Source organism: Dermochelys coriacea, chromosome 6 (genome assembly GCF_009764565.3).
Source record: "Dermochelys coriacea isolate rDerCor1 chromosome 6, rDerCor1.pri.v4, whole genome shotgun sequence".
NCBI lineage: Eukaryota > Metazoa > Chordata > Testudines > Dermochelyidae > Dermochelys > Dermochelys coriacea.
In genome coordinates, this window is record NC_050073.1 from 112,109,073 (window position 1) to 112,135,960 (window position 26,888).

General features: G+C 40.2%; 1 protein-coding gene across 7 annotated transcripts; it reads right to left on the reverse strand.

The window, feature by feature from the left end:
• Positions 1-3,252: 3,252 nt before the first annotated feature.
• LOC119857426 (SERTA domain-containing protein 2-like) lies at positions 3,253-25,159 on the reverse strand. Of its 7 annotated transcripts, XM_043517759.1 has the most exons (4): positions 24,980-25,159; positions 21,720-21,843; positions 12,496-12,525; positions 3,253-6,561 (listed from the first exon to the last, which is right to left on the reverse strand). In XM_043517759.1, the coding sequence occupies exon 4, from the start codon at positions 6,555-6,557 to the stop codon at positions 5,706-5,708; it is 852 nt and encodes a 283-aa protein (XP_043373694.1). In that variant the 5' UTR covers positions 6,558-6,561; positions 12,496-12,525; positions 21,720-21,843; positions 24,980-25,159; the 3' UTR covers positions 3,253-5,705. The 7 variants fall into 7 exon arrangements, 6 of the variants coding, with proteins under 6 accessions (XP_043373694.1, XP_043373696.1, XP_043373695.1 ...); XR_006282409.1 differs by lacking the exons at positions 12,496-12,525; positions 21,720-21,843; positions 24,980-25,159 and adding exons at positions 13,577-13,760; positions 13,854-14,488; XM_043517761.1 differs by lacking the exon at positions 21,720-21,843.
• Positions 25,160-26,888: the final 1,729 nt, after the last annotated feature.

Sequence of the window (26,888 nt, forward strand, 5' to 3'; positions counted from 1 at the left end):
TTGTTTATGGCTCCCATTCCTTGGTATTGAGTCATTTGCTCTAGTTGAATCAGTGACTTCCCAGCATCTGAAATGCAACCTTGCATTAAGAGAGATAAAGTAGTACCCATTCTGTGAAGGGGAGGGGGAGAGATAAGGAACTGAATTACACAAGTATAGTTTTAGAGGGTGGATTTCATAAGGTACAGCATCTTAAGAAAAAAAAGTACTTGTGGCACCTTAGAGACTAACAAATTTATTCGAGCATAAGCTTTCATGAACTACAGCTCACTTTGAATGCATCCGATGAAGTGAGCTGTAGCTCACGAAAGCTTATGCTCAAATAAATTTGTTAGTCTCTAAGGTGCCACAAGTCCTCCTTTTCTTTTTGCAAATACAGACTAACACGGCTGCTACTCTGAAACTCATCTTAATGCCATTCACAAACCTTTCATTTTAATTACGACTTTACATTCTACAGAATACAAAAACTTCAAAACAAAAAAAACTGTTTTGAATTGAAAGGAAGATGCACATTTCTATCAAAAAATGTCAAAACAGGACATTTCAATACTGCTGAACTCCCTTCCCCTTCGCCCTCTTCTCCACCAAAACTAGGTTTTGACAAGAGACAATTTTGCAAAAAGTATTTAGATTTACCCGGAACTGCATTCTGATGGAAAAAACTGTTCCCTCCAAGTTTTTCTGAACACCTATTTTTTTTTATTATATATATATAAATAAAAATAAAATCAGGAAGTCAAAATTTTAGAGTTTTGCCCTAAAATCTCATCAACATACCCATTCCTGCGAAAATATTTTGATTTGGACAAAACTGCATTTTCCAATAGAAAACTTTTGAAAAAAAAAATTCGACCAGCTCTAATTGCTATGTTTTGAGGCCTGTACCGTGCAAGGGATAAAACTAGACTAGAGGATCATAATGGTCCCTTCTGACCTAAGTATCTAGGAATAAAATAAAATTTGTGCTTTTATTTCAGTAAATGTATTACTTGATATCTACATGTTTCTGAATATATGTTAACTAATAAAAGCCTTAGACATGTATAAACCTTGGTTTAGACAGATAAGGTGGGTAATATCTTTTATCTGATCAACTTCTGTTTGTGAGAGACAAGCTTCCCAGCCACACAGCTCTTCAGGTCCTGGAAAGGAACTCTCAGCATCACAGCAAAATGTGATGTGGAAAAGATTGTTTAGTATTCAGCACATATTGTAAGGGACCATTCAAAGTATAATGGCCCATTAACACCTCTGCAGTTATAGGACAAAAAAAAGAGGGTTAGATTATTGTTACAATAATAAGCCATAAATTTAGATGGCCATTGTAGCATGGCTCAAACAGTATTCATATTTGTTACCCAAGCTTTTTTTTTTTTTTTTTTTTTAAAAAAGCACTATTAATATTGTGAGTTTCCAAGACAACCATCCCCTCCCTCCCCGTCAGAGCCACAATGATTTAGTGGCATGGAGGCAGATTAGTCAGTATGCAGAGGTACCTTGCACACTGCAGAGCTGAGCTCTGCACCAGTTCCTGGAAGGCCACTTCAGAGTGGGGAGATGTGGCCAGTATGTTGGCAAACTCAGCTCAAACTCCTGTAGATTAAGTACATGCAGATCTCAAGGTCTATTCCAGCTAGAGGCCGCCTTGCTCATGGGAGGCCTTTGATTCTTTACCAAAGTTCCCCATGTGAAAAGCTTGTTTATACAGGCAGTATGCAGTGGTGTGTCAATTTCACCTCCAAAGGTACTGAGGCTACAGAGGTGCAGCCCGGGAATAGGCAAAGGCAGCAGGTCCTACCCCCTTGCCAATGATGAGTGGCATTACAGACCGCCATCTGCCCCAGTGAGCGGGGGCTAGATGACTGGCAGTAGCCACTGAGGCAAGGTAGTTTAGAGGGGTAGGGGTTTCCCTAGGAGTGGAGACCCAGGGCATGGGAGCACTGCAGGGGCAGAACCCTGTGGTAAAGGGCACTGGGGTCTGGGAGGGACATGGGTGCCTGAGGCAGGTGAGCCACCGGCCTACAGAGGGCACCCCAGGCTGGAATCGAGCTAATTCCCACAACAACCAGCAGGAGGTGCTGCACCGGTGAGCATCACTTCACTACACTTACCCCGATATGAAATGTTCTGTATCTACAAGACAACTTACACAGTCAACATTTCTAAGGCTCAGCATACACTAACATATCTCAACTCACCAATAAGAGAAGTTACTCTTAAGATATTTTTAAACTAAGAAGCTCATTTAAAGATATATTCCCCATCAACGGGGTCTTTTCTCCCACTGGACGACAGCTACTTCACTAATGTTGCGTTAAGAGCACTATTAGTCCCCATATACAGATGGGAGCCTCAGATCTCGGTTGTATTTCCCACCAAGAAAACAGTGCATCTGACCTTGTTTCCTGCAAACAAAGTTGAAAACTGCTGTACTCTTGTGTAGACAGGGGAAACTACATTTCATGCTTGTAGGAAAGTGCTGTTTGACTATTAACAGCAGTGAGGCTTTTCCCAGCACATTGACTTGGGAGAAACTGCCATGCCCAACCACTACTGTTCTGTAGAAATGTGGCTTTAGAGAGATGGGGTCTGGGTGTGAAGAGATATGCAAGTTTGCTTATTAAACTGATTCCCAAATACAACCTGTTAGGAAAGCATTTATTTTGCATCTTCATTAGTTCAATGAAGAAAATACTGGCAAGGTCGGTAAATTTGTTACACGCATACAGGAAACTTCAAGAAATTATGTCTAAATTGAAAAGTTAGTGCATTTTTTCCTAAACAACTGCATAGACCTCACTATCTAGTCTGATTTTATTTTACACTGAATTAAAATTAACTTGTCCATAATTAAAATAAAAAACCCACCTTTCCTTTTACACAAAATACCACATCACCCCCCAAACAACATTACATATTAGTTTATGGTTTTAACACTGGGATACTAAGCAACCAGTTAAGAATTAGAATTTAGTGGCAAGAGCTCTGTGACCAACAGAAAGAGTGAAGTTTCATCCACTGAATGCAACAATTTGTTTGAATTACCAAAAAGCGTATAAAAAAATTAGTTTACAGCAATTGAATGTGAGGTTAATACCCCCAACATCTTAAGTTTCTGCAGAGCAGGGTGATGAATATGGTGGGAACATATTAAAGTTAACACGATTTGCTACATGATATGAATGTAATACTAATCAAAAGGGTGGTATTTACTGCATTGTCAAATTCCACATTTGCAAATGCAAACAAGAAATTAGATACAATTTTTATTTCTGTGACCAAAATTAAATATATCTTTAAACTACAATTATGCTTCATCACAATGCGGAATATTTCAAGGATTTATTGAGGCATATCTTTACATACAAAAGTAGAGATTGAGGAAAAGCCAGAATAGTCTATACAAAATAGAGTCTGTATACATTCTGAAGCTGTACCTTCTCAGTAGCTATTTATACATTTTTCAAACTAATCCCTTATCCAATGATTTAGAATGTTTTAGAACATCAGAATTTCTAGATTATTAGAACCATTAACATTGAGCGCATATATTTATACCCTTCAATTGTCAATCCAGATGGCTGAAAGAAGGTGACCTAAACTGGGTTTGCACAGTTTTGAGGGACAGACTATTAACTGAGGAGCTCACATGGTCTGAAATGGAGATCTTAGCATAGGATAACTGACGCTGCAGCGTATTTAAGACTAAAAATCCCAGGTGAAATACTGGCCCATCTGAAGTTAATGGCAAAACTCCCATTGTTCTGCAAGACCAGGACTTCACCCCTTGTTTTTGAGATGCAACACTTAGGGCACATTTTCTTGCTCTTCATATTCTTTTCAGATACTGCACCCACAAAAAAAATTGAACAAATGGAACAAAAGCGAACACTTTTTAAAAACACTGAGTGGTGTTGGGGAGAACTAAGCAGTGCTCTGAGCAAAAGACATTGAAGTGAACATGAGCAAGTTCATATTTAAAAAAATGAGCAAAAATTATCTTTATCCAAAATGGAGACATTATGGCAGCTAAACTTCTGCTACTGGCAGAAAAAGGGAATTACATGGGAAATGGTGACACAGAGATGAACTATAGAAGCTTTTAAAGCTCTCTACAAACTTTTTTGTCCTAAATGTACTGCAGCATTAACAGCTATACTGAAACAGTTTACAGTTTCAAGGGAAAACGAGCATCGGGTAGTTTAGAAAGCAACTCCAGAAGTTAAAGACCCCACTCTGAGGGAAAAATTATTTCCCACTATCACATGGAGCAACAGTTCTCACTACAAACCACATCTTCAATTAATAATTTAAAAAAACCCACCAAACCCTTCTGTTGCATATCTGAAACAGAAATTCTTTCAGCACACTTAGGCCCCAGTCCTGCAACTGCATCGGAGCGAGCTGACCCCCAAGCTTTCACAAGACAGTACTTAGTCATCAGCAACGACCCACCATATTTACAAGAACATTTCAGGAGTATTCAAAAACAGTAAATGTTAGTACTATAAGAAATGCTCAACTCATTTTTTAAAAGGATATAGAGACACTGGCTCTTCAGGTACCTTTCCCAAGGTGCTACTTTACAAATTTAAATTTAAAGCATTTCTTTCTGTGTCATCTGTGCAAATATGTATCTGTAAGTATTATTGCACATTAAAAAAAGCTTTGTAGTGAAAACAGGACTGAAGACATATGGCATTCTCCAAACAGAACAAAAAAGCTATCTGTACAGTAAATGCTAATTTAAAGAATGCCAAGATTTAAAATCTAAGCACATAATACTGACAATATTAAATTGGACAATATACATAAATTACATTTGCAAATACTTGTAGAAATTTTAAACATTTAATACTCTTAATTTCACAAATCAGCTAGATCACTGTCAAACAAAGGATCTAATTAATGAATTAAATGTCTCCCCCACCAGAAAAATATTGAGAAACAAAGGAAAAAACGAAACAACTTGCAATCTTAGACAAAGCACTGGAAAGAGTCAAAGCATTTCGGCTTATAGAGGTAGTACTAGCCACATCCAGCTAGAAATACATTATATTTGTATTATGATGAAATAACGTAGTAAAATGTAGAAAGACTATAAAATTTACAAAAATAAATAGTTTTGAATGCTTTAGAAAATGCAAGATACTTCACTGACAAGTGTCTTGAGTCTGCTTTTCCAACCAAATGGAAGTGACATTTGTTTTAATATTTTTAAAATATACCTATATCTCTAGTAATGCTGATGGATTTGCACAATCAAAATATGCAACTCCAATGTATGCCAACTTGGCATGTATTTTAATATTAAAAATAAAATCTAGGTTTCCTAAGAGATTCCCATATGAAATTCACTTTGTACGTAAATTCTTCTGACAAATTAAAAATTGCACATAAACATTTATTCAAAAGGGGTGAGGGGTGGCGGGTAAGGATACGTGCATGTTTTTATGTCAATACACACACATGCACCCCCAGAAGGAAAAAGATGATTGCACAATTTGTCAAATAAATAATTTCATTTTAAAAACTGCCACTTTTGATTTTAACTGATTTCTTTCATTTTAAGAACTACTCATGGACAATTGTTTTGTTTTAAAAGAAATTCCTTGCAGCTTTCCCAGCCAGTGGCTTTATCCTCAAACCAATATTAAGTGGCAGTATGAAGAGTATCTTTGGTTAAAAAAAATAAATAAATATCAAGATCCAACAAGAATTTCCATGATATGGTCCAACTCACTTAGATCTGTTCTACATATTGGAATATTGTTTGCTGAGGAAGAATTACAAGATGGGAAGGTTTTCAATGTTTCTTCTGTAGCAGCAGAAGGTAGTCTAGGTGTCATTAGTGGGGGAGAGCAGAAGTCTGAATCATACATTGAAGTGTCAATATCTTCAAAGATGTCATCTATAGCCAAATCTTTTAAGTAACTGGTTGAATTCGAAATTTCAAAGGAACCAAATACACATTCTGCTCCCTTCAAATCTTGTCTATCATCTTCTAGTTTTAGACATGTGTTTTCTGGAGACTTCGGCTCATCATCTCCAGCTGAAACCAAAGAAGTAGGTGGACTTATATCTTCCATGAAGTCCAAATCCTTCAGAATAGATGAAATGGCAGATGACATGTCATCATCTGAAACCATCAGCAGGCTATTTTCAATTGGGCCTTCTGCAGACCATGAGTTACAACAGTTAGACTCTTGCTGGTTACTACCTGAAGGCAGATGTAAAGAAATTCCAGATGAATCAATTCCTGGGTAGCTGTGAGGATTGGGAGCAATGCCATTGCATACATTAATTGGCTGCTGGCTACTCTCTTGTCTCATTTCCTCCTGAATTTGCCTTACTGTGTTGGCTATGAGCACAGAACGGTGTAAGTTTGGTTCCACCAGCATTTTGTAAGTTTGTAGTTTAGTGAGGCACATATTCAGCACTAACTGCCTCTTAAGTGGATAGGGCAGATTTCGACTGGAATCAAAGGCACTTGAGAGACCAGCCACGTTCTCCTCATAGTCACTCAGCTTGCGTTTTAGGCCTCTCCCCAACATGAACCTGCAAAAGAAAAATTCTAGTCAATCTTTTATACTTTTAATTAAGCATCATTGGAAAACCACACTTTTGCAAAAGCTACATCCCTAACAGTGTGTAGTGGGGATACCGGAGACAGTTTGTCTAAGTTAATCAATGATAATGAGAGCAGATCACACATAGATGAATTCAAACTGGAACAGGTACAGAGAAGGGCTACTAGGATGATCCAAGGAATGGAAAACTGGTCTTATGAAAGGAGACTCAAGGTGCTTGGCTTGTTTAGCCTAACTAAAAGAAGGTTGAGGGGAGATATGATTGCTCTCTATAAATACATCAGAGGGATAAATACTGGAGAGGGAGAGGAATTATTTAAGCTCAGTATCATGTGGACACAAGAACAAATGGATATAAACGGGCCACCAGGAAGTTTAGACTCGAAATTAGGCGAAAGTTTCTAACCATCAGAGGAGTGAAGTTTTGGAATAGCCTTCCAAGGGAAGCAGTGGGGGCAAAAGATCTATCTGGCTTTAAGATTAAACTTGGTAAGTTTGTGGAGGAGATGGTATGATGGGATAATGTGATTTTGGTAATTAATTGATCTTTAAATATTCATGGTAAAAAGGCCCAATGGCCTGTGATGGGATATTAGATGGGTGGGATCTGAGTTACCCAGGAAAGAATTTTCTGTAGTATCTGGCTGGTGAATCTTGCCCATATGCTCAGGGTTTAGCTGATCGCCATATTTGAGGTCAGGAAGGAATTTTCCTCCAGGGCAGATTGGAAGAGGCCTGGAGGTTTTTTGCCTTCCTCTGTAGCATGGTGCACGGGTCACTTGCTGGAGGATTCTCTGCTCCTTTTGGGTGGGTGAGATTCTGTGGCCTGCGTTGTGCAGGAGGTCAGACTAGATGATCATAATGGTCCCTTCTGACCTTAGTATCTATGAATCTATAGCTATTAAAAAGGGAGCATACCCTCTCTTCACCAGACGTTTTTATTTCTATGAGAAAGATGTACTGTTTTCCCAACTAGATTCCCTAACAATCCTTACAATTTTAGATTGGAGAAAAAAATACTTCAGCTATTTAATCATGAGATGTGAATTGTATTTAACAATAGTGAGAACTACAAAAAATTGCAACAGGACCATACTGAGGCTCAGGATGGATAAAAGTCAATTTAAAAAAAAAACCACACCAAAACCCCCCAAGATTTTTGGATAAAATGCTTTGAGGAAAAAATCTCTCATCATGGAATGGGATTATAAATTCGAATTCTATAGCACGAGACAATATATTCATGTAATGCTTAAGAAAAGTGTTGTAAATGAGTTCCAATAGTTCATGGATTAGGGGTTCCACAGGCTTCTGTATAGATTTAGGTTAATCTTTCTATCTACCCAATGGGACTCAGTGCTCAGTCTAGAAGATATCAGAGATGCTTAGCTTTGCAGTTCTCAAACTGTGGATTTGTGTCTCTAGAGGTAACATGCTTGTTAACAGCAAAAGTGTTTTTAAATAAATAATATATAGAGGTGAGAAATGACAGACCTCAACTCTATTGTCCGGCTGCAAATTTGTGTACACAGAGTCAATCCCTTACCTCTCTCTAAAAGTGCAAAGTTTCAAAACGTTCAGTGAACAGAAGATTTTTGGGGGTGGAATAGATCTGGACAAGGAGAAGACTGGAGATAAATGTGAGAAGAGAGGAACATACGCTTGTTTTTTAAAAATATTATAGGTTTGCTGTTGAAGAAAAAATCCACATGCTTAACATTATTGTTTTAGTTAAATAAAACAATTTAAAATGTCTGTCTGGTGATGTTCTCCTAATACAGCCTGGCAAGAAAATCCTCCAAATATTAATGATTAACCTGCTGAATGGGAGATATTTATGAAGTCATTGGGAGGTGAATTATCTGCTTCAATTACCTTTGGTAAATGAAATAACCAATCATTCACTTTCTGATATAGCTGTAAAACTAATCAGAAAAGTTTTCAAAATAAGTTACTGTTTAAAAATGTATAGTGTGTACCTTCTAAAAATGAAACCTAGATCTACCTCCGAGTTGTGAAGTGTATGTATTAAGGTTATAACAACCAACAAGAATACACTTATGTAGAAAACCATGATTAAACAGAGAGTCTTCCCGACTAGTGATTTAAATCAAATCCACCCTATTGAGGCTTTTTATAGCTGCAGAACTTTTTAATTGAACATTTTGTAGGCTTACTAGGCCAAGTATTTTGGAATAGAGCTCACAACCCTTTCAGGCTAGGAAGACAGAATTACAGAGGAATTCAATAAAGATAGGAAGGGTCGCAGATATCCTGCCAAGTAAACAGAGGTTTATTATTATAACTGCTCTGGCTATATGGAATGTTTCAGAATTTGCATTATATTATTTGCTTGTTAGTGCGCAATATAGTTAAAATTGCACAACAAGTTTCATTAACCTTTATTTTTATATGGTCCGAACTTCCTAAAAATATACCTTGCAAGCGGAAATTTCCTTTCCTGAATTCCCCTCCTCTCCCAACTGGAACACACAGCTGCCTGAGTTGAGTTCAGCACAGTCCCTCCCTATACCATGAAACCTACAAGATGGATTTTGAGATTTAGCATGTACAGGTAGTAGCTCTCACTGAGTAGATCAGCCACTAGGTAGGGTTATACAATAAAGTTGCGAGCAATAGAAAATTAGCTACTACATTCCCACAATAGAAAACCGTATTCAGTCAGTGTTCGAGACACAAGGTGGGTGAGGCAATGTTTTTTATTCTGTTGGTGAGAGATGAGCTTTCGAGCTTACACAGAGCTCTTCAGCCCAGACCTGAAGAAGAGCTCTGTGCAAGCTCTAGTATCTTGGGACCAACATGGCTACAACACTTCAGGTCAGTGTTCATATGTAGATGTGCTCCCTATATATGTACATGTGAAGTGCACCCCATTTAATGTATGCCAATGAGCCCAAAGGGCTTAGAAGTTTTTAAATTCCTTCATAAATGCAAACTTCTCAATGGATGTTGTCAGCACTTATGCTGCCTTAAGACATTACACACCATTTATGTGCGGATACCACTAAATATTCAGACAATTTAAAAAGTACAGGCAGTGAAAAGGTCCAGATATGCCAGGCAAGTGAATTTGGCTGCAGGACAGCCCCTTTCCATTGCTGGTCAAGAATCCTGCCAGTCATTGCACCAAACAGTGAGGGATTTTGATTTATGGATAAACAACTTTTTAATTCATAGAATATCAGGGTTGGAAGGGACCTCAGGAGGTCATCTAGTCCAACCCCCTGCTCAAAGCAGGACCAATCCCCAATTTTTGCCCCAGATCCCTAAATGGTCCCCTCAAGGATTGAACTCACAACCCTAGGTTCAGCAAGCCAATGCTCAAACCACTGAGCTATCCCTCCCCCAAGCAAGGTAGGCTAATTCCAGCAGTTAACAAGAATATCAGAGGAACAGTGGGGGGTGGGGTGGGAGGGAGAAATACCATGGGGAAAGAGTTTTACTTTGTGTAATGACTCATCCATTCCCAGTCTCTATTCAAGCCTAAGTTCATTGTATCCAGTTTGCAAATTAATTCCAATTCAGCAGTCTCTCGTTGGAGTCTGTTTTTGAAGCTTTTTTGTTGAAGGATAGCCACTCTTAGGTCTGTGATCGAGTGACCAGAGAGATTGAAGTGTTCTCCAACTGGTTTTTGAATGTTATAATTCTTGACGTCTGATTTGTGTCCATTCATTCTTTTACGTAGAGACTGTCCAGTTTGGCCAATGTACATGGCAGAGGGGCATTGCTGGCACATGATGGCATATATCACATTGGTAGATGCGCAGGTGAACGAGCCTCTGATAGTGTGGCTGATGTGATTAGGCCCTATGATGGTATCTCCTGAATAGATATGTGGACAGAGGAATAGAGACTGGGAATGGATGAGTCATTACACAAAGTAAAACTCTTTCCCCATGGTATTTCTCCCTCCCACCCCACCCCCCACTGTTCCTCTGATATTCTTGTTAACTGCTGGAATTAGCCTACCTTGCTTGTCACCATGAAAGGTTTTCCTCCTTCCCCCCCCTGCTGCTGGTGATGGCTTATCTTAAGTGATCACTCTCCTTACAGTGTGTATGATAAACCCATTGTTTCATGTTCTCTGTGTGTGTGTGTGTGTGTGTGTGTGTGTGTGTGTGTGTGTGTGTGTGTGTGTGTGTGTGTGTGTGTGTAAATCTCTCCTCTGTTTTTTCCACCAAATGCATCTGATGAAGTGAGCTGTAGCTCACGAAAGCTTATGCTCTAATAAATTTGTTAGTCTCTAAGGTGCCACAAGTACTCCTTTTCTTTTAGTCCTACTACTATACACTAAAAAAACAAGCAGTTCTATATTTGAGTTAAGAGTATTTTTTCTACTTGGTTGCAGGGACTACTGATTACTGTAGAGGGAACACAGTGTGGCTAACACTCAGCTATAATATGCAGTTCTGAGAAAAGAAAAAACTAAAAGGACTTCAGTTTCTGCTGAAGACATTGGTAAAGCCTGGACCTGGTTTTGCCCATACAACTGGAAAGGGTTTACTCCCAGACTCAACACAAAAACACAGAACGTTAAACAATCAAATTAGAAATCCAGTGGCAGATTGATGCCAGATCCTTACCACGCAAGGATCCAAGCCCAGCACAAGGCAGAAGCCTTCCAACTTCCCTTTCATGTGAGTACTAAGTACAACCAGCAGTAGTCCAGCTGACTACTTTCGCAGACAGTCCATTACCACACATTTTCCATTAAGACAACCAGCTGCTAGATTTCTGGGTAGAGGGGGATGGAAGGAAGAAAGCCCCCCTTCACCCCAGAGGATGATCCCATCTCAGATTTTCAGAACATACTGCAGGGCTTCCGATGCATTCATCTGCCTGGACCTTAACATTATTTAGTGTGTGCAGAGTCGTCTACCAAGAAATGGCATCTTCAGTAGCATGATGCAGTTCTTCTAGGCCACCACTGAACCTAGTCAGCAGGCATTCATTGACAATGTGTGTCATCTTCTGTGCTGCGTCACAGCTGAACTGAACCGGACCATAACTGAAGAGTGCTGTTTCCTCTAAGGTAACAGGATGCAAGAGATGGTGCAGCACACAGGAACAACTGAGGGTGGGGAGCAGATGGGGAAGGAGTGGGGGAGAAAGCCAGGAAGGTGGGAAAGGAATGAAAGTGAGACTCCTACATCAATACACACAAACAGAGACTATAGGATATTCCTGTAGGAAATCAAATTTGCCATTCAAAATGAACTTTTAAGTTACATGTGGGGCTAGTAGTTGTCTGTCTATTGTTAAATTGCCTAATACTTTCCATTATAAAGATGTTGCTTTCAGTTGGTTTTAACTTTGCCAAACTTCAACTATCTGGGCAGAAGTTTTCCATAAAAATAGTTCAGTTGTTTCAAAGAACAAGACTAGATACTATACTGAGCAAATCACCTAAATCAAACTTTTTAAAAGTGGTCATTAATTGTCTGTCTCTCTTTTTCTGGATGCTCAACTTAAGACATCTGGAGCCTGATTTACAGAAATGTTGAGTTCTTAACTGTAGATCAAGTCTATAGAAAATGTGCTTTGAACATATAAAATGCAAAATTAATGTGAAATACTCAAAAATCAGAGCCTACATAATCTCAAATTGGACATCCAAAATTAGAATACTCTGGCAATTTGGGGTGCAATCTTTGTGGGGGGGAAATCTATTTAAGGAATAATGTCACTACCCCATCCCATGGGAGCATTGTGAAATATAATTAATGTTTGCAAAGCAGCCATCTGCTACAGTGAAGAGTGTCATAGAAAAGCCATGAGAAAATATCTAATTCTGCAATCAGTGCAGGGTTTAGATAATGTGCAGCAAAATGGCCTGGAACCACATGCTGAACAAGGATAAAAAAAATATTGAATAGCTTACCCATTCAGGGAGCATCATCCATCCTGCACACTGAATGTAAAAAACAGTATCTTAATACATATGGAAAAGAGGGCCAAATTAAGGTTGTACAGGAAACCGAAATCTAGTATTTCTTAACTTTTGAATGTTTGACTTCACAACCTTCAAGTTATTTTAATGTAATTTTTCTGCAATATATATTTGGGCTTCATTGTCAATCCAGGAACCTTTATACGTCTAACCAATTTCACTAATAGGTAAATGCTAATCCCTGCATTCTCTCTATGAGAGGTGCATGGTGTTTAGGTTAACGCAAACCTATTCATTTTAGTAGGAGACACTCTGCTAAATTCCAGCTCATCGCGCTGAAATTTTCAGAGACATGGGCATTAAAAATGCTTAAAGTTGCATTAAACAGTTTTATATAGTTTGTTTTAAGTTTTCATTTCACACACTGTGCCTATCACACTAAAAACTCCAACACACACATGCATTAATGCCCTCCCTTACCTCCCCCCACAATAGCTAAACAAAATAAGTTCTACCTCCCCTTAATACTTACTAGCTGTTCTAGAAATGTTTAAGAATACAGTTAGAGTCACTGTAGCTTTCTAAGCATTAGACTTAAAACTCTTCTAGTACATGAAGAAGCCGGAGAGCAAAGCAAATTTGTTTTTAACCAAATCTATTTCTAAATCCATAGAAGGGATGAGACTTTTAGAATATCTAGTCTTATTTGCAACAGCCTTAACTGTGCCTGTTTAATGTGGCTGTCTGCCTTACTGCATGAATGCTGCAAGTCTGTTTTTAGAAGCTAGATAATTTTATAACTATAGAAATTTTAAAGAATAAAACCAAAGCAGCTTGCTATAACTCTGCAGCTAACATTTCCACTAGTAATCATGATACTACTGTCATTTTACACTTCAATTCTGTGTCAAATACACTCTAATGTTGACCTAAAAAAAGACATGAAGCCTCTTACCAAATAAGCCACATTTTATCAGGCCTTTTGCTTTACTTTCTAGTATGAAATAATTTGTCAAATTGTCACAAGAGTATATTTTTTAACAGCTGCTCCAGGTTTCTATGGGTAATTTACCTTTTAAGAGAACTGTAATTTTTTCCAGGTTTTTTTTTTTTTTTTTTTTTTTAAAGTACTGCTCTATTACACAGCATGGAACTATGACCACGTTGTTTATTTTGTAATCCACTTCCCACTATAATTTTTGGTACAGACGAAAAAACAACCTCTATCAATTCCATACCCAGATAATCCTGTGTTACTTATGCTCTAATAAATTTGTTAGTCTCTAAGGTGCCACAAGTACTCCTTTTCTTTTTGCGAATACAGACTAACACGGCTGCTACTCTGAAACCTGCTCTCCAGTTGTCAGTCCTTTCAAACAGCTGACAGAACTGTACAACCTGGTCAACAGAGAAGCACAAACTGGACATGCTAGAATTGTAGGAGGAGCTTCTGGAAACTACTATGAAGTGTATCCTTCTTGCTTTAGCCTAATTCCAGGACGCTACTCAATACTCAAAAATAGGGCCCTAGCAAAATGATTGTGTGTACATTGATTTCAAAATTGTACTGTAAATATACAAAGTGAGCACAGACTAAAGCCTATGTCAACATAAACCTGAGATTTGTACTTATCCAGTTAGAAATGAAAGGACAAGTTATCTAAGTTTAAGGAAAGTGTAATCTATAAAAACTAGAACATGTTTTAGAAAATAATTTAGGGTCTCCATTGGAGACCCTGGTCATCACACACACAGAACAATTAAAAATAGGGAATTCTCCACTTACGTATTTCGGGTACTGTCCTCACAACTACTTAACCAAAGTTAGCATACAATGTGAACCTATTGAGTTATAGGTCATTTATCATGGAAAGCTTACATTAAGAGTTTTGAAAGCCTAATTACTTCTTGCACATTAATAAGTCAAAAGCAGATTCCTTTTCACTGTTAAGAGGGCCAAACACTCCCATCCATGTCAATAAGCAGAGAGAAAAGGAGTACTTGTGGCACCTTAGAGATTAACAAGTTTATTTGTCTCTAAGGTGCCACAAGTACTCCTTTTCTTTTTCGAATACAGACTAACACGGCTGCTACTCTGAAACCTGTCAATAAGCAGAGAGGAGCTCACATCCACAGATCCAGTCTGGAGTAGGTGCTGGCTGAGCAGCATGCTTCTCACTTAAGCCCCATGGTAGCTCCATAGGAATTTTGCCCCTTTGGGTTGGGAGAAAGCAACCATGGGCCACAATTCTAAACTGTACTCAAGTATGAAAGAAGTTGGAGGAGACAGAGGCATGTCACTGATCAACCATCAGTAAAGAATGCCAAATGGGAAGCCTGGTTAGAGCATGCAGCGATACAAAAGAAACACTCCAGGCTCTCAAATGTTAAACTTGAGAAGCCTGTGGCAGATTATACAAGTGCTACAATTTTAGAGGAAGACACCAGCTCCATCTGTCACAGGGACTGATGCTGCAGAGCAGCTGCTGCTGACATGTGGTGAGGAAGTGCAGCTGGAAACAGCCACAGGAGGAAAACAGTGAACAGAAGTTTCAGAGTAGCAGCCGTGTTAGTCTGTATTCGCAAAAAGAAAAGGAGTACTTGTGGCACCTTAGAGACTAACAAATTTATTAGAGCATAAGCTTTCGTGAGCTACAGCTCGCTTCATCGGATGCATTTGGTGGAAAAAACAGTCTTTTCCACCAAATGCATCCGATGAAGTGAGCTGTAGCTCACGAAAGCTTATGCTCTAATAAATTTGTTAGTCTCTAAGGTGCCACAAGTACTCCTTTTCTTTTAGTGAACAGAAGGAAAGCAATGAACGATTGAGTTAGACTCTCCCATTACTTCTGCTTGGGCAAGCCCACTTCCTTGTTTCCTCTTTCTCCACCTTTCATAAAACATCCTACTAGATGTATGCAACATTGTTAAACTTTGAAAGTTGCACCACATGAGTTCTAACAAGAGAAAGCATCCAAGAAAGTGAATTTATAGAATCTATGATTGTATACATGTGCACACTTTTCCTTCTCATGAATACCACCCAGCACTGGGGCTAACTGGTATTTATTTGCTGTTACAGTTCATGCTGACGAACACGATCTCAAAGGAAGCATTTGGCCTGCATAATGCAGGCGGTCAGACTGGCTGATCACAATGGGTCCTTCTGACTTTAGAATCTGACTTGGCCTTGTTGGATCTCCTGGTGCTTTTCTTTCTGCACAGGTGAGGGGTTACTTTTACAATCATCTTTACTGTACTTATGCCTGTTTAAGGGCATATCTATGCTACAAAATTATGTCTACTTAAATTAGGTCCATGTACACCACCACAGTAATTAAATCAGGTCTTTGTGTCCACACCACACTCCTTCTGTCGGAGGTGTGTCTCCTCACCAGAACCTCACCTCACCAGGTGTGTCCTCACCACACTTGCACCGACTTTAGTGGGGCCTTGTGGGGCACTGACAACCAGAGCCCCAACGCCCCAGGCCAACAGCAACAGGTCAAAGGCAGCAATAGGCGATGTAAGCAACACAGTGTCTACACAGACACTGTGTCGACCTAACTACATCAACCTAAACGCTACCCCTCTCATGGAGGTGGAGTTATTAGGTCAGTGTAGCGGGTGAGTTAAATCGGTGGGCGGAACATTGCAGCGTAGACGTTTACACAATTAGGTTGACGAAAGACAGCTTATGTCAACCTAACTCTAATGTAGACCAGGCTTAAGTCGGGTATACTACCTTGTGGGAACAGCCACAATATTCATGTTTGCCCTTCTTATTTCCAAGTCTTAATAAAGTAGAATATATACCGATCTATTGAATCTATACCAAGAAAGTCAAAATCAGAAACGTAGAGCTGAAAGGGACCCTGAAAAGTCATCAAGTCCAGCCCACCATGCTGACGCAGGATCCAAGTAAACTTAGACCCTCCCTCACCGATGTTCATCCAATCCCTTCTTAAAAGCTTCTAGTGACGGGGATTGCACAAGCTGTCTTGGAAGCCTAATCCAGAGTTTAACTACTCTTACATTTGGGAAGTTTTTCTTAATATCTAACCTAAACTTCCCTTGCTGCAGATTAAGTCCCTTACTTCTTGGCCTACCTTCAGTAGATATGGAGAACACCTGATCACAGTCTCCTTTGTAACGGCCCCTAATATATTTGAATACTGATCAGATCCTCCCCTCAGTCTTTTTTCCCCCCTCAAGACGCAACATGCCAATTTCTCTCTCTTTTTTTTTTTTTAACCTTTTCTCATAGGTAAGGTTTCTAAGCCTTTTATCGTTTTTGTTGCTTTCCTCTGGACTCTCTCCAATCTGTACACATTTTTCTTGGTGCCCAGAATTGGATACAGTACTCCAACTGAGGCTTCAGCAGCGGCGAGCATAGTAGAACAATTACTTCCAGGTTTTACATACAAACACCTGCTAATACACCCCAGAATTATATTAGCTTTATTCACAACTGCATCATAGATTCATAGATACCAAGGTCAGAAGGGACCATTCTGATCATCTAGTCTGACCTCCTGCACAGTGCAGGCCACAGAATCTCACCCACCCACTCCTATGAAAAACCTCACCTATGTCTGAGCTATTGAAGTCCTTAAATCATGGTTTAAAGACTACAAGGAGCAGAGAAGCCTCCCTCAAGTCAACCATGCCCCATGCTACAGAGGAAGGTGAAAAACCTCCAGGGCCTCTCCAATCTGCCCTGGAGGAAAATTCCTTCCCGACCCCAAATATGGCAATCAGCTAAACCCTGAGCATATGGGCAAGATTCACCAGCCAGATACTACGGAAAATTCTTTCCTGGGTAACTCAGATCCCATCCATCTAATATCCCATCTCTGGGGATTTGGCCTATTTACCCTGAATATTTAAAGATCAATTACTTACCAAAATCCCATTATCCCATCATACCATCTCCTCCATAAACTTATCAAGTAGAATCTTAAAACCAGATAGATCTTTTGCCCCCACTGCTTCCCTTGGAAGGCTATTCCAAAACTTCACTCATGTTGTTGACTCATTCAGATACCGCATATAATTTGACTGACATGCTTTCAAAATTTCAGATTTTAGAGTGCCCATATGACTGTATGAGGCACTTAAGATAAAACACCTAAAAGACAAGTCTCACTGCCCCAAACTTACAACATAAGTGATGGACTTGATAGACAAGATGATAGGGCAAGAAAGGGCACAGGTTATGGAGATTTTACACAATGACCCAGTTTAGTTCTCATACATCTTGGTGGTACCTTTCTTTTTTGTAAACACTCATTTAACATAGGCAATATTAGAGAAGTGAGATTTTAGCAATAATTTGAATTAGGTGAGGGTTAAGGGCTTGAATAGATTCTGAAAGAGTGGTGTTCCGAGCACTAGGAACAACATAGGAGGAGATATGGAGACAGAGACATAGGGGTGCTTACTGTAAGTCAGCAAATTAACAGTGGCCATCTAGAAAGGAAGTTAGTTGTAGGTGACTTTTAGAAATAGTTATAATTCAGAACCATCAAATTGTGCATACAGCTAGTATATGTAACTGTGTGAACTTGTTATCCTCATCTTTTCTCCTTCCTGCCTACTATTTGCCACTTACCTATCGATATGTGGTACTTATCTGGCTCCCATCACTGTAGTATCTGAGCATGACAATCTTTAATGCATTAACTAATGTACTCGTTGCACCCAGTCTTAGACTGTAAACATCCAAGGGTAAGGGAGCATATCTACCCACATTCTATCTCAGCATCTAGCACGGTAAGGTCCTGAAAACTGGAGGTTGAGTATTCCTGCAATGGCTTTCCCCCTCCTCCCCCCACACTGCAAAAGAGAGACAAGAGCAGCAAAGAGGTAGAGAAGCTAGTGTTGTTAATGGAGCAGAGATCAAAGGACAAAACAGAAGTGACCAGGTTGAACATTAGGAATGGATTTACACTGACAACCCAAAATAGCTTACATAACACAGCAAGGTGTGATTGGATAATCACAACTGGTGCCCTGGTAGCCAAGGTTCCTGAGGATTTTACCGTTCAACTCAGGTTTCTATTAACAACGGGGCTGGGTCATTTTATGAGGTGAGACAAGAAGGATTAAACATATTGTACTAAATGATAAGTTATGACTCTAGCCTTATGGATAGAATGAGACTTACTTAAAAGCATTTTGCTTTTTATTTTAGCCAAACGGTATGAGATGAAATAGGAGGTATGCATGTCTGAAATGGTTTAAAGAGGAATATCGACACATACTTCCTTGAATCTTTGTTACTTCCAAAAATCTAAGCTCTTGTGCGGTGAAGTTATTTACTGGAGCTATAATCCAAAAGGAAATAGTTCCTCAAAAAGGGGAACAGATAATGTGAAGTGATTTTAGAGCAGGACATATTTTTGGTCCCCAAATACTGACAGATGCTTCACATAACTTTTAATAGTAATAGAGGGACTTATCTGAACACAACGACAAGAGACTGTCAAGATTTTCATAAAACTACAAATGAGGACAATCATCCTGCCAAACAATGTTTTTAATATAGATGCAAGAGTCTAAAGAGCACTAAATGAAATAAACAGAGAAACAACAGCCTTGGTAAAGCACAGGACTGGGAGTTTGGAATCCTCAGCTCTATTTCATAACTTCTCTGCATTAGTTTCACTATCTGTAGACACAGGATAATTCAGACTTTCACAGGAGTGTCATGTTCTCTGTGCGTGTGTGTGTATATAAATCTCTCCTCTGTTTTTTCCACCAAATGCATCCGATGAAGTGAGCTGTAACTCACGAAAGCTTATGCTCTAATAAATTTGTTAGTCTCTAAGGTGCCACAAGTACTCCTTTTCTTTTTGCGAATACAGACTAACACGGCTGCTACTCTGAAAGCTAAACTAATATTTTTAAAGTACTACGGTCCTTTGGATAGAAGGTGCTACTCTAGTGAAAAGTTTTACCTTCATCTAAAAATAAGAGGTGAAAAGAGGAAAAGTATAGTAATAAAAATTATGCTAAGGGACTTTCTACACTTAAAAAGAACCTCATTCACAAATCATTCTTCATAAAGAAACGCTAATCAGTTTTCTGTGTACAGAAAATGAACAGCTGTTCACTTGCTGCTCCTTATTAGTTTCGGTATTTCATTCTGGGAAAGAAGCAGCTCTGTCAGGATTTGTAGTTTTACCGGCTAAAACAGCATGGTGTTATGTCTCTGGGACTGCTTATAGCAACAAACAAGTACTCCTCTTGGCATCTAACATCTATTACTAGAGTCACTTGCAGGAGAGAGTGTAATGAGGTAGCATGGCTTAAAAAAAAAAAAAAAAAAAAACAGAACAAAACTGACAACCATATCTTTAAAAAATGTTGTCCCCAAACTTGTGTCATTTGTGCGTATGATTCCACTTTCAGATGTGAACCCTGCAAGTATATCACCTTAGTATATAAAGTGTTACAACAGCTACATTTCAGCTGAGATTTTGGATGAAGGGTTTCAACGGGAAGAAGGGGAGGGTTGTCATTTAAGCTAAGGCATAACAGAACAGTTCAGCTGAACCAAACATGATCAAAAGTTACCAAATCTAGAAACTGCAGCAAAAGTTTAATTAAATTTGAACTTTTTAACTGTGGTTTCACCAAAGCAAAATACAGCTGCATTGACAAACTAATTAAAAGATCATCAGACTCTATGTAATGCCTATTACCAGCTTTTCTTACTTGATAAAAAAACAGTTGGAAAAACACAGTTGGAAAAAACCTGTTCCTTCTTTAAGTCACTTATCTACTGAAGATGCAAAACTATTGCATGTGATCACACATGTAACGCCATAGACAGAAACTGCATACAAGTTTCAGTGATCCAGATGAAAATCCATTGTCAAGAGAATTCATATTATTCAGAATGATGAAATGCTAGTATGTGGATTTGGCAGAGAATCAGAAGTTTCCACTACCAAAATAAATAAATGCAACTGATCGCGGGGGTGGGGGGCTGGGGGGGGGGGAGGGAGGGAGAGAGAGTGTATGGCCTTATGTATGAGGAGAAACATTTCAATATTTCACATAATTCACTGAAGTGCATTAAAACATTTGATTGGGCCAAACTGGGATTCATTCTTTTAAACACACCCAAGATCTCATGGTAGAGCAGCATATATCAGAAATACTGCCTCACAAGAGAGCATAGTAACAACATAACATAGGTATGTCCACAGTACCAAACACAAACCCCATGAACCACCCCCAAACCCCACAGCAACCAACTTCAGAACCTGGGTCTACAGACTTGGGCTCATATTACATAGCTAAAAATAGCAGTGTACGTGTTTGCAGTCATGCTGGAGCTTGGGCTCTGAAATTAAGCAAGAGGGGTGAGTTTCTGAGCCCAAGGAGGAACATCTACATTGCTATTTTTACTGCTCTAGGGCAGTGATTCTCAAGCAGGGGTATGGAAAGGTTTCCAGGGGGTACATCAACTCACCTACATATTTGCCTAGTTTTCCAACAGGCTACACAAAAACACTAGCGAAGTCAATACAAACTAAAATTTCATACAATGACTTTCACACTGCTCTATATACTATCCACTGCCATGTAAGTACAATATTTATATTCCAATCGATTTGTTTTACATGGTAAAAATGAGAAAGTAAGTAATTTTTCAGTAACAGTGTGCTGTGACACTTTTGTATTCTTATGTCTGATTTTCTAAGCAAGTAGTTTTTAAGTAAGGTGAAACCTGGGAGTACGAAAGACAAATCAGATTCCTGAAAAGTTTGAGAGCCACTGCTCTAGCGTGAGCTGGAGTCTGTAGTCCTAGACAGTTTATTTTTTTTTTTTTTTTTGCACTGTAGACATACCCCATAAGACCCCCAATTCCTGCAGCTCAAGCCAATAAGCATGCACCATGGAGCTCACTACAGGATTTGGGCCCTAGTTATTAAAACCCAGAAAAATGGGGTCTTATGCAAACAAACAATTTATTGCAACACTATAATGTTTAACTGAACAGAAACCTCACAAACATGCAATTCAAAGCAAATAATCTGAAGATTTTACCCTATCCGCTAAGTGTAAAGAAGCCCACTATCATTTTGGACTGTTGATTTTACCACAAAAAGTTATTTAGAAGCTGGATATTAAGAGTGTAGCTACAAGCATAATAGAAACTTGTGCAGGTAAAAATAAGATTTCACAGAAAAACACATTACCTTTACAAGAGTTAGAAAGGTAGGAAGATTCTAGATTTTGTTTAAAGCACATTCATCCAAAATGGTGTTGAACTATACAACTGTGATAACAGCCCAAGTCATCCGCTTCAGCAGAATGATGCAACTTTAGGACAGAATTATAAAAATGTTCCATTACTATGACATTGCTTTACAAAAAAAAAGTCTGAATATACTAAGACAAATTGGCATGAAATTTAAGACAACTTTCTTAAACTGACATTTTAGATAGTCAGTGCTAACTGGACAACTATAAAACAACTGAAAAACCTGAATTGATACAAGAGTCAAAACTAAGTTCATCGATGCCTTGGGCTCATACTTTAAAATTTAATTTATATTTTGTCAGCAGATCATGTTAAATGGTAATTACCTTCCATAATTAAACATGACACAAAGAAAACTGACCACCAAGTACCAGTTTCAGCTATATTAATTTTGCATCATCTCATCCAACATGTTGCAACAACAAACTGCTCTCTTTCAGAGGATTGTCATAAAGACAACAGGCAGACCAAGTTTTAAGTAAGTCTTTCTGGATAATATACATTTTCAACACTGATTGATATCTACTGAGAGATGGCATTAGGCATCCAGATTTGGATTTTATTAGGTTTTAGTTTAATGAAAATATTTTTCACAGTAATTACCCAAATTTCCTCATCTTCAGTATATATGAGGCCACTAGGGAATACAATGAACTGACCTGAGCCATAAATCTGCAAACATACAACATAGTATCATTTTCATCATACCCAGAGAGCACAGTGCGCACTGTTTGTCAGTGCACAACAGAAACTGCAACTTGGTGGCTGAAGTTCAAGTGATGCTAGTGGACTAGGTGAAGGCTTGAGGGTATAGTAAAAGGGATTGTTCAACCTCCACTGAGGTTCACAAAATGGGTGCTCTGATAGTCTAATTTATTCTTGGGAGCAGATCCTCAGCTGATGAAAGCTGTCATAACTCCACTGACTTCAGCTATTTGCCCCCCTGGAATCCTGGGTGCTTTTTCAGCCTGTGGCTGTAATGTTTCTTCAAACTTGGACCTAGCCACAGAAGTCTGTCTATTTAGAAAATTCAGCACTATATCTAATTGAAAACATATTCCTTTGTAATCAAGAACTAGCTTTTCAGTTTAAAATCTTCATTTCAACAATCATACTTAATTATTCATAAACCAATATTTTTGTTATCTATAAGTACATTTAACATAGTCATTAGTTCTAATATTCTACTAACAGAGAACACCTTACTTTATTAGCATCTGGCAACAGAGCGCGCTGTAAAATGTATGGGTTTGCTTTTCCACCTCAAAATTTCACCACACAGGACCAGCTGGTAAAAATAGAAGTAATAATCCAGCAGGAAGATACCTTCGGTTTGAGACTGCCAATTTGACCCAACTCCCTACTACTCTCAGAAATTGGCTTCTTGAAGATCTGCGCCATTCTTGATAAGCAATTAAAATTGGTTGCTTAAAAACTAGAGTTGTTTTTAATATTGGGTAGACATTTAACATTAAAAGGCATGACTGTTTTTTGTTTTAAAAAAAGCACTAACATGATTGATAGGCCTGAAAGTTGATCTACTTTTTAAAATCTAATTTGTGAAGCACATGGGGAATGCATCCAAAGCTTATGTTCAAATAAGTGTGTTAGTCTTTCACTCTGGAAACACAAGTAAGTGTACACACGTCAGAAAGGGTTTTAGTTTCAAACTTGAGATTAATAAAAAGTTTTCATAATGCAACAGTGATTTTTAACAAAAGTGAAAAATATGTAACGTCCTTTAAAATTTGATCTCTGGTTGGAAAGACTGTTGGAATTCAAGATGTATTGATCTTAATGTCTTTACATACAGACCTTAAAGAGGATTAGCTAATTGGAAAAAAGATCTTTTCCTTAACTACAACTCATTTTCATGGTCCAAGCTACCAGTTTACCATTTAGTTCATTTCACACTGGTATGCAATGAGAGACAGTACAAAATACTAAAGACTACAAACACAAGTGGCCTATATACTAGAAAGCATTCATTTTTAGCATATGCTGGGAACCTAATTGCTTATTCTGTAAAGAGTTACCAGTTTTATAGACTATAAAAATATATTCCTCTTCCCACTGTCCCTCTCCAATTCTATGTTCATTCTTTCAGTACCAATTTGTTTGTGGTGCACTTTTAACTTAAAAACACTGTAGTGTCTATTTTTTTATATTATTTCAACTCAGATGAACTCAATTTAGTGCCCACAGAATTGAGAGATCTAACACTTGGCTGAATCGGATATAAAAGAAAAAGCCACCACACAAGCTTCTCATATAGCTCTGTGAAGGCACCTCAATTCTAAATTGCTGCAGCCTCTCTCAATAAGTTCCAGCCCTATCTTGAGCAGAAATTATTGCTCATGCTTGTTAGCGCAGCAAATTTGCAATATTCAAGAGACTAGGATGAGAAGCAAGTATGAGCCATTTGCTGGAAACTGAGGCAAACTTGGGAGCTTATAAAATAGACACGAGAAGACATACAATAAAGGTACAAGCAGTTATGCAGCGGCTGCAATTAGCATTTTTCAGAAGGCTAAATAATTACAAATGATCGAGCACAGACACACAGGGACCAAGGAAGAGTCTCTTCCCTGCCACCATCCCTACAGCTACTATTGCAAATGCACCATTTAGAATAAAGCCCAGGGGAGCCTGCCACCATCTGGCCTTCGTGAAAGGAGACAAGTTGGGTACTTCCTGAAATCGGGCTGCCTGTGCCACCCCCAGCAGCAACGAGCAGCAATAAAACCAAAGATAACCTTGGGCTTCCTGAACTGTGAAAAGTTCCTCTCCTCCCAAGTTTTCCAGGGATTCCAGCCAGGCTAATTATAACTGATCTGAGCGCTTCAGCCCAGCCCCGACTGAATATCGCCCGCCAGGTGTCGTCCCCCCCCCCAAAGGTCCTCCCCGCAGCCAGCCCGGTTCCCACCATCCTGAGTCCCTGCAAGCAGCTAGCCAGTCACCCAGCCCCGCAGATCCCTCCCAGCCAGCCAGCCAGCCAGGTCCCCCCCCCCACCTCCCAGCCATCCACCCAGGTCCCCCCAGCCAGGACTCGGCCCCCCCGCCCATCGATCAGGTCCCCCCGTGGCCCTCCACCAGGTCCTTCCCCCGCCCCCCAGCCAGCCACTCCCTCCCTCCAAGCCCCTCTCCCCCCCGCACGGCCTTTGCTCAGTCGCCCCGCTCCAGCCGGTCCCTCACCTGGGAGAAGAGCGAGCGGCGCCGCCCGCTCCTTCGCAGGCTCCTCTGCCCTCCCCGGGCGGGCGGGCGGGCGGGCTCCCTCAGCGGGGCTGGGACTCGGACGCCTTCCAGGAGGAGGCGAGCGCCACCCCCGCCGGGCCGCGGCCACCTCAGCTCCTCCCCTCCGCACGCAGCACCGCGGCCAGCCCGGGGGGGGGGGGGAAAGGGGGAAGCTGCGCGCGCCTCGCCCGCCGGCAGCTGGCCCTTGCTCCCATTGGCCAGCGGCTCTTCAAGCCAGCCCAGCAACCATTTTCTCACTGGCCGGCTAGCTTTGGGGGGATGGGCTCTGCCGACCCAACCGCAGCGACCAATCACAAAGCCGCCGGAGCCAGAGGGGGCGGGGCGGGGCGGCTACCCTCCCCCGCTTTGGGCCAATTGGAAGGGGCGCAGCCGCAGTTCTGCCGGAGCGCGAGCCCCGCCCGCTCCTGGAGGGAGGGGTCTCCCTCGCCACTCTCCTGGCGTGAGGCGGCTGCTCTCGCGCAGGGGGCGCGCTGGGCTGTGCCGCCCGCAGTCCCCAGGCAGCGGGGTGCCGCGGCTCTAGCGCCCGGCTGAGCCCCCGCTGCAGCTGGGTGGCCTTGCGCGTAGCAGGGGGCCGCGAGACGGGGCTGAGCAGAACTTCTACCCTCCAGCTGCTGCTCGCTGCTAGCCCCCGGCTGCTCCACGCAGGCTGTTGCGCCTCTGATTTCAGGCGGAGTGTAAGTGATCCCCATGCTTTGGGGGTGCCCCGTCCGTTTCCCCGTCAGGATCTGCTGCCCGTACATTAGGCAGCCGATTGGTTGGTGAGCCTCAAGATCCGCCCATCGCTTGTAACACTGAAACAAACAGGCAAAAGGACCCACCCACCTCTTCCTACTAACAATTTATAGGCAGCCCCTGAAGGGTGGCTTTTGGACCCCTCGCTGGTAAAGGAAATGCAAAGGAAATGCAAAATCCTTTCCATAGATCCCATGTGCAGTTTAGACCTATAGCCCCCCGCGTCTCTTTCAGCACCAAGCACCTTTTTAACACTTAATAGCACCGCATTAATACAGCCGTATAAGACCTAATTTAAGGGACATTCCTTCCACTGACTTTTGGTGCTGCACGTCTGTCACAATAAAAAGCCTTGTGCCTCTGAAAAGAGCTCCACAATTTTATGAATGCTCGCTCTTGTTAAAGGCAAACTGAAAACACTAAAAAGTCATAATATGAAAAATTATTGCTGCTACAAACCTAGGGTAGATACAAATACAGGGCTTCCAAGAAGATATGTTTGAAAAGTTATTATTCATGTATAGGGCAGTCACGCGATTAAAAAAATCAATCACGAGTAATCGCACAATTAAAAAAATTAATCGTGATTAATCACGCTGTTAAACAACAATAGAATACCATGTATGTTGAATATTTTTGGATTACATTTACTACATTTTCAAATATATCAATTTCAGTTACAACACAGAATACAAAGTGTACAGTGCTCATTTTATATTTGCACTATAAAACAAAAATTGCATTTTTCAGTTCACCTAAGTACAGTAGTGCAATTTCTTTATCATGAAAGTTGAACTTACAAATGTAGAACTATGTACAAAAAAAACCTGCATTGAAAAATAAAACAATGTAAAACTTTAGAGCCTACAGGTCCACTCAGTCCTACTTCTTGGTCAGCCAATCACTCAGGCAAACAAGGCTGGTTACAATGTGCAGGAGATAGTGCTGCCCGCTTCTTGTTTATGTCACCTGAAAGTGAGAACACCACCATTACAGAAGACATGCGTCCATGCTGATGATGGGTTCTGCTTGATAACAACCTAAAGCAGTGCAGACTGATGCATGTTCATTTTCATCATCTGAGTCAGATGCCATCAGCAGAAAGTTGATTTTCTTT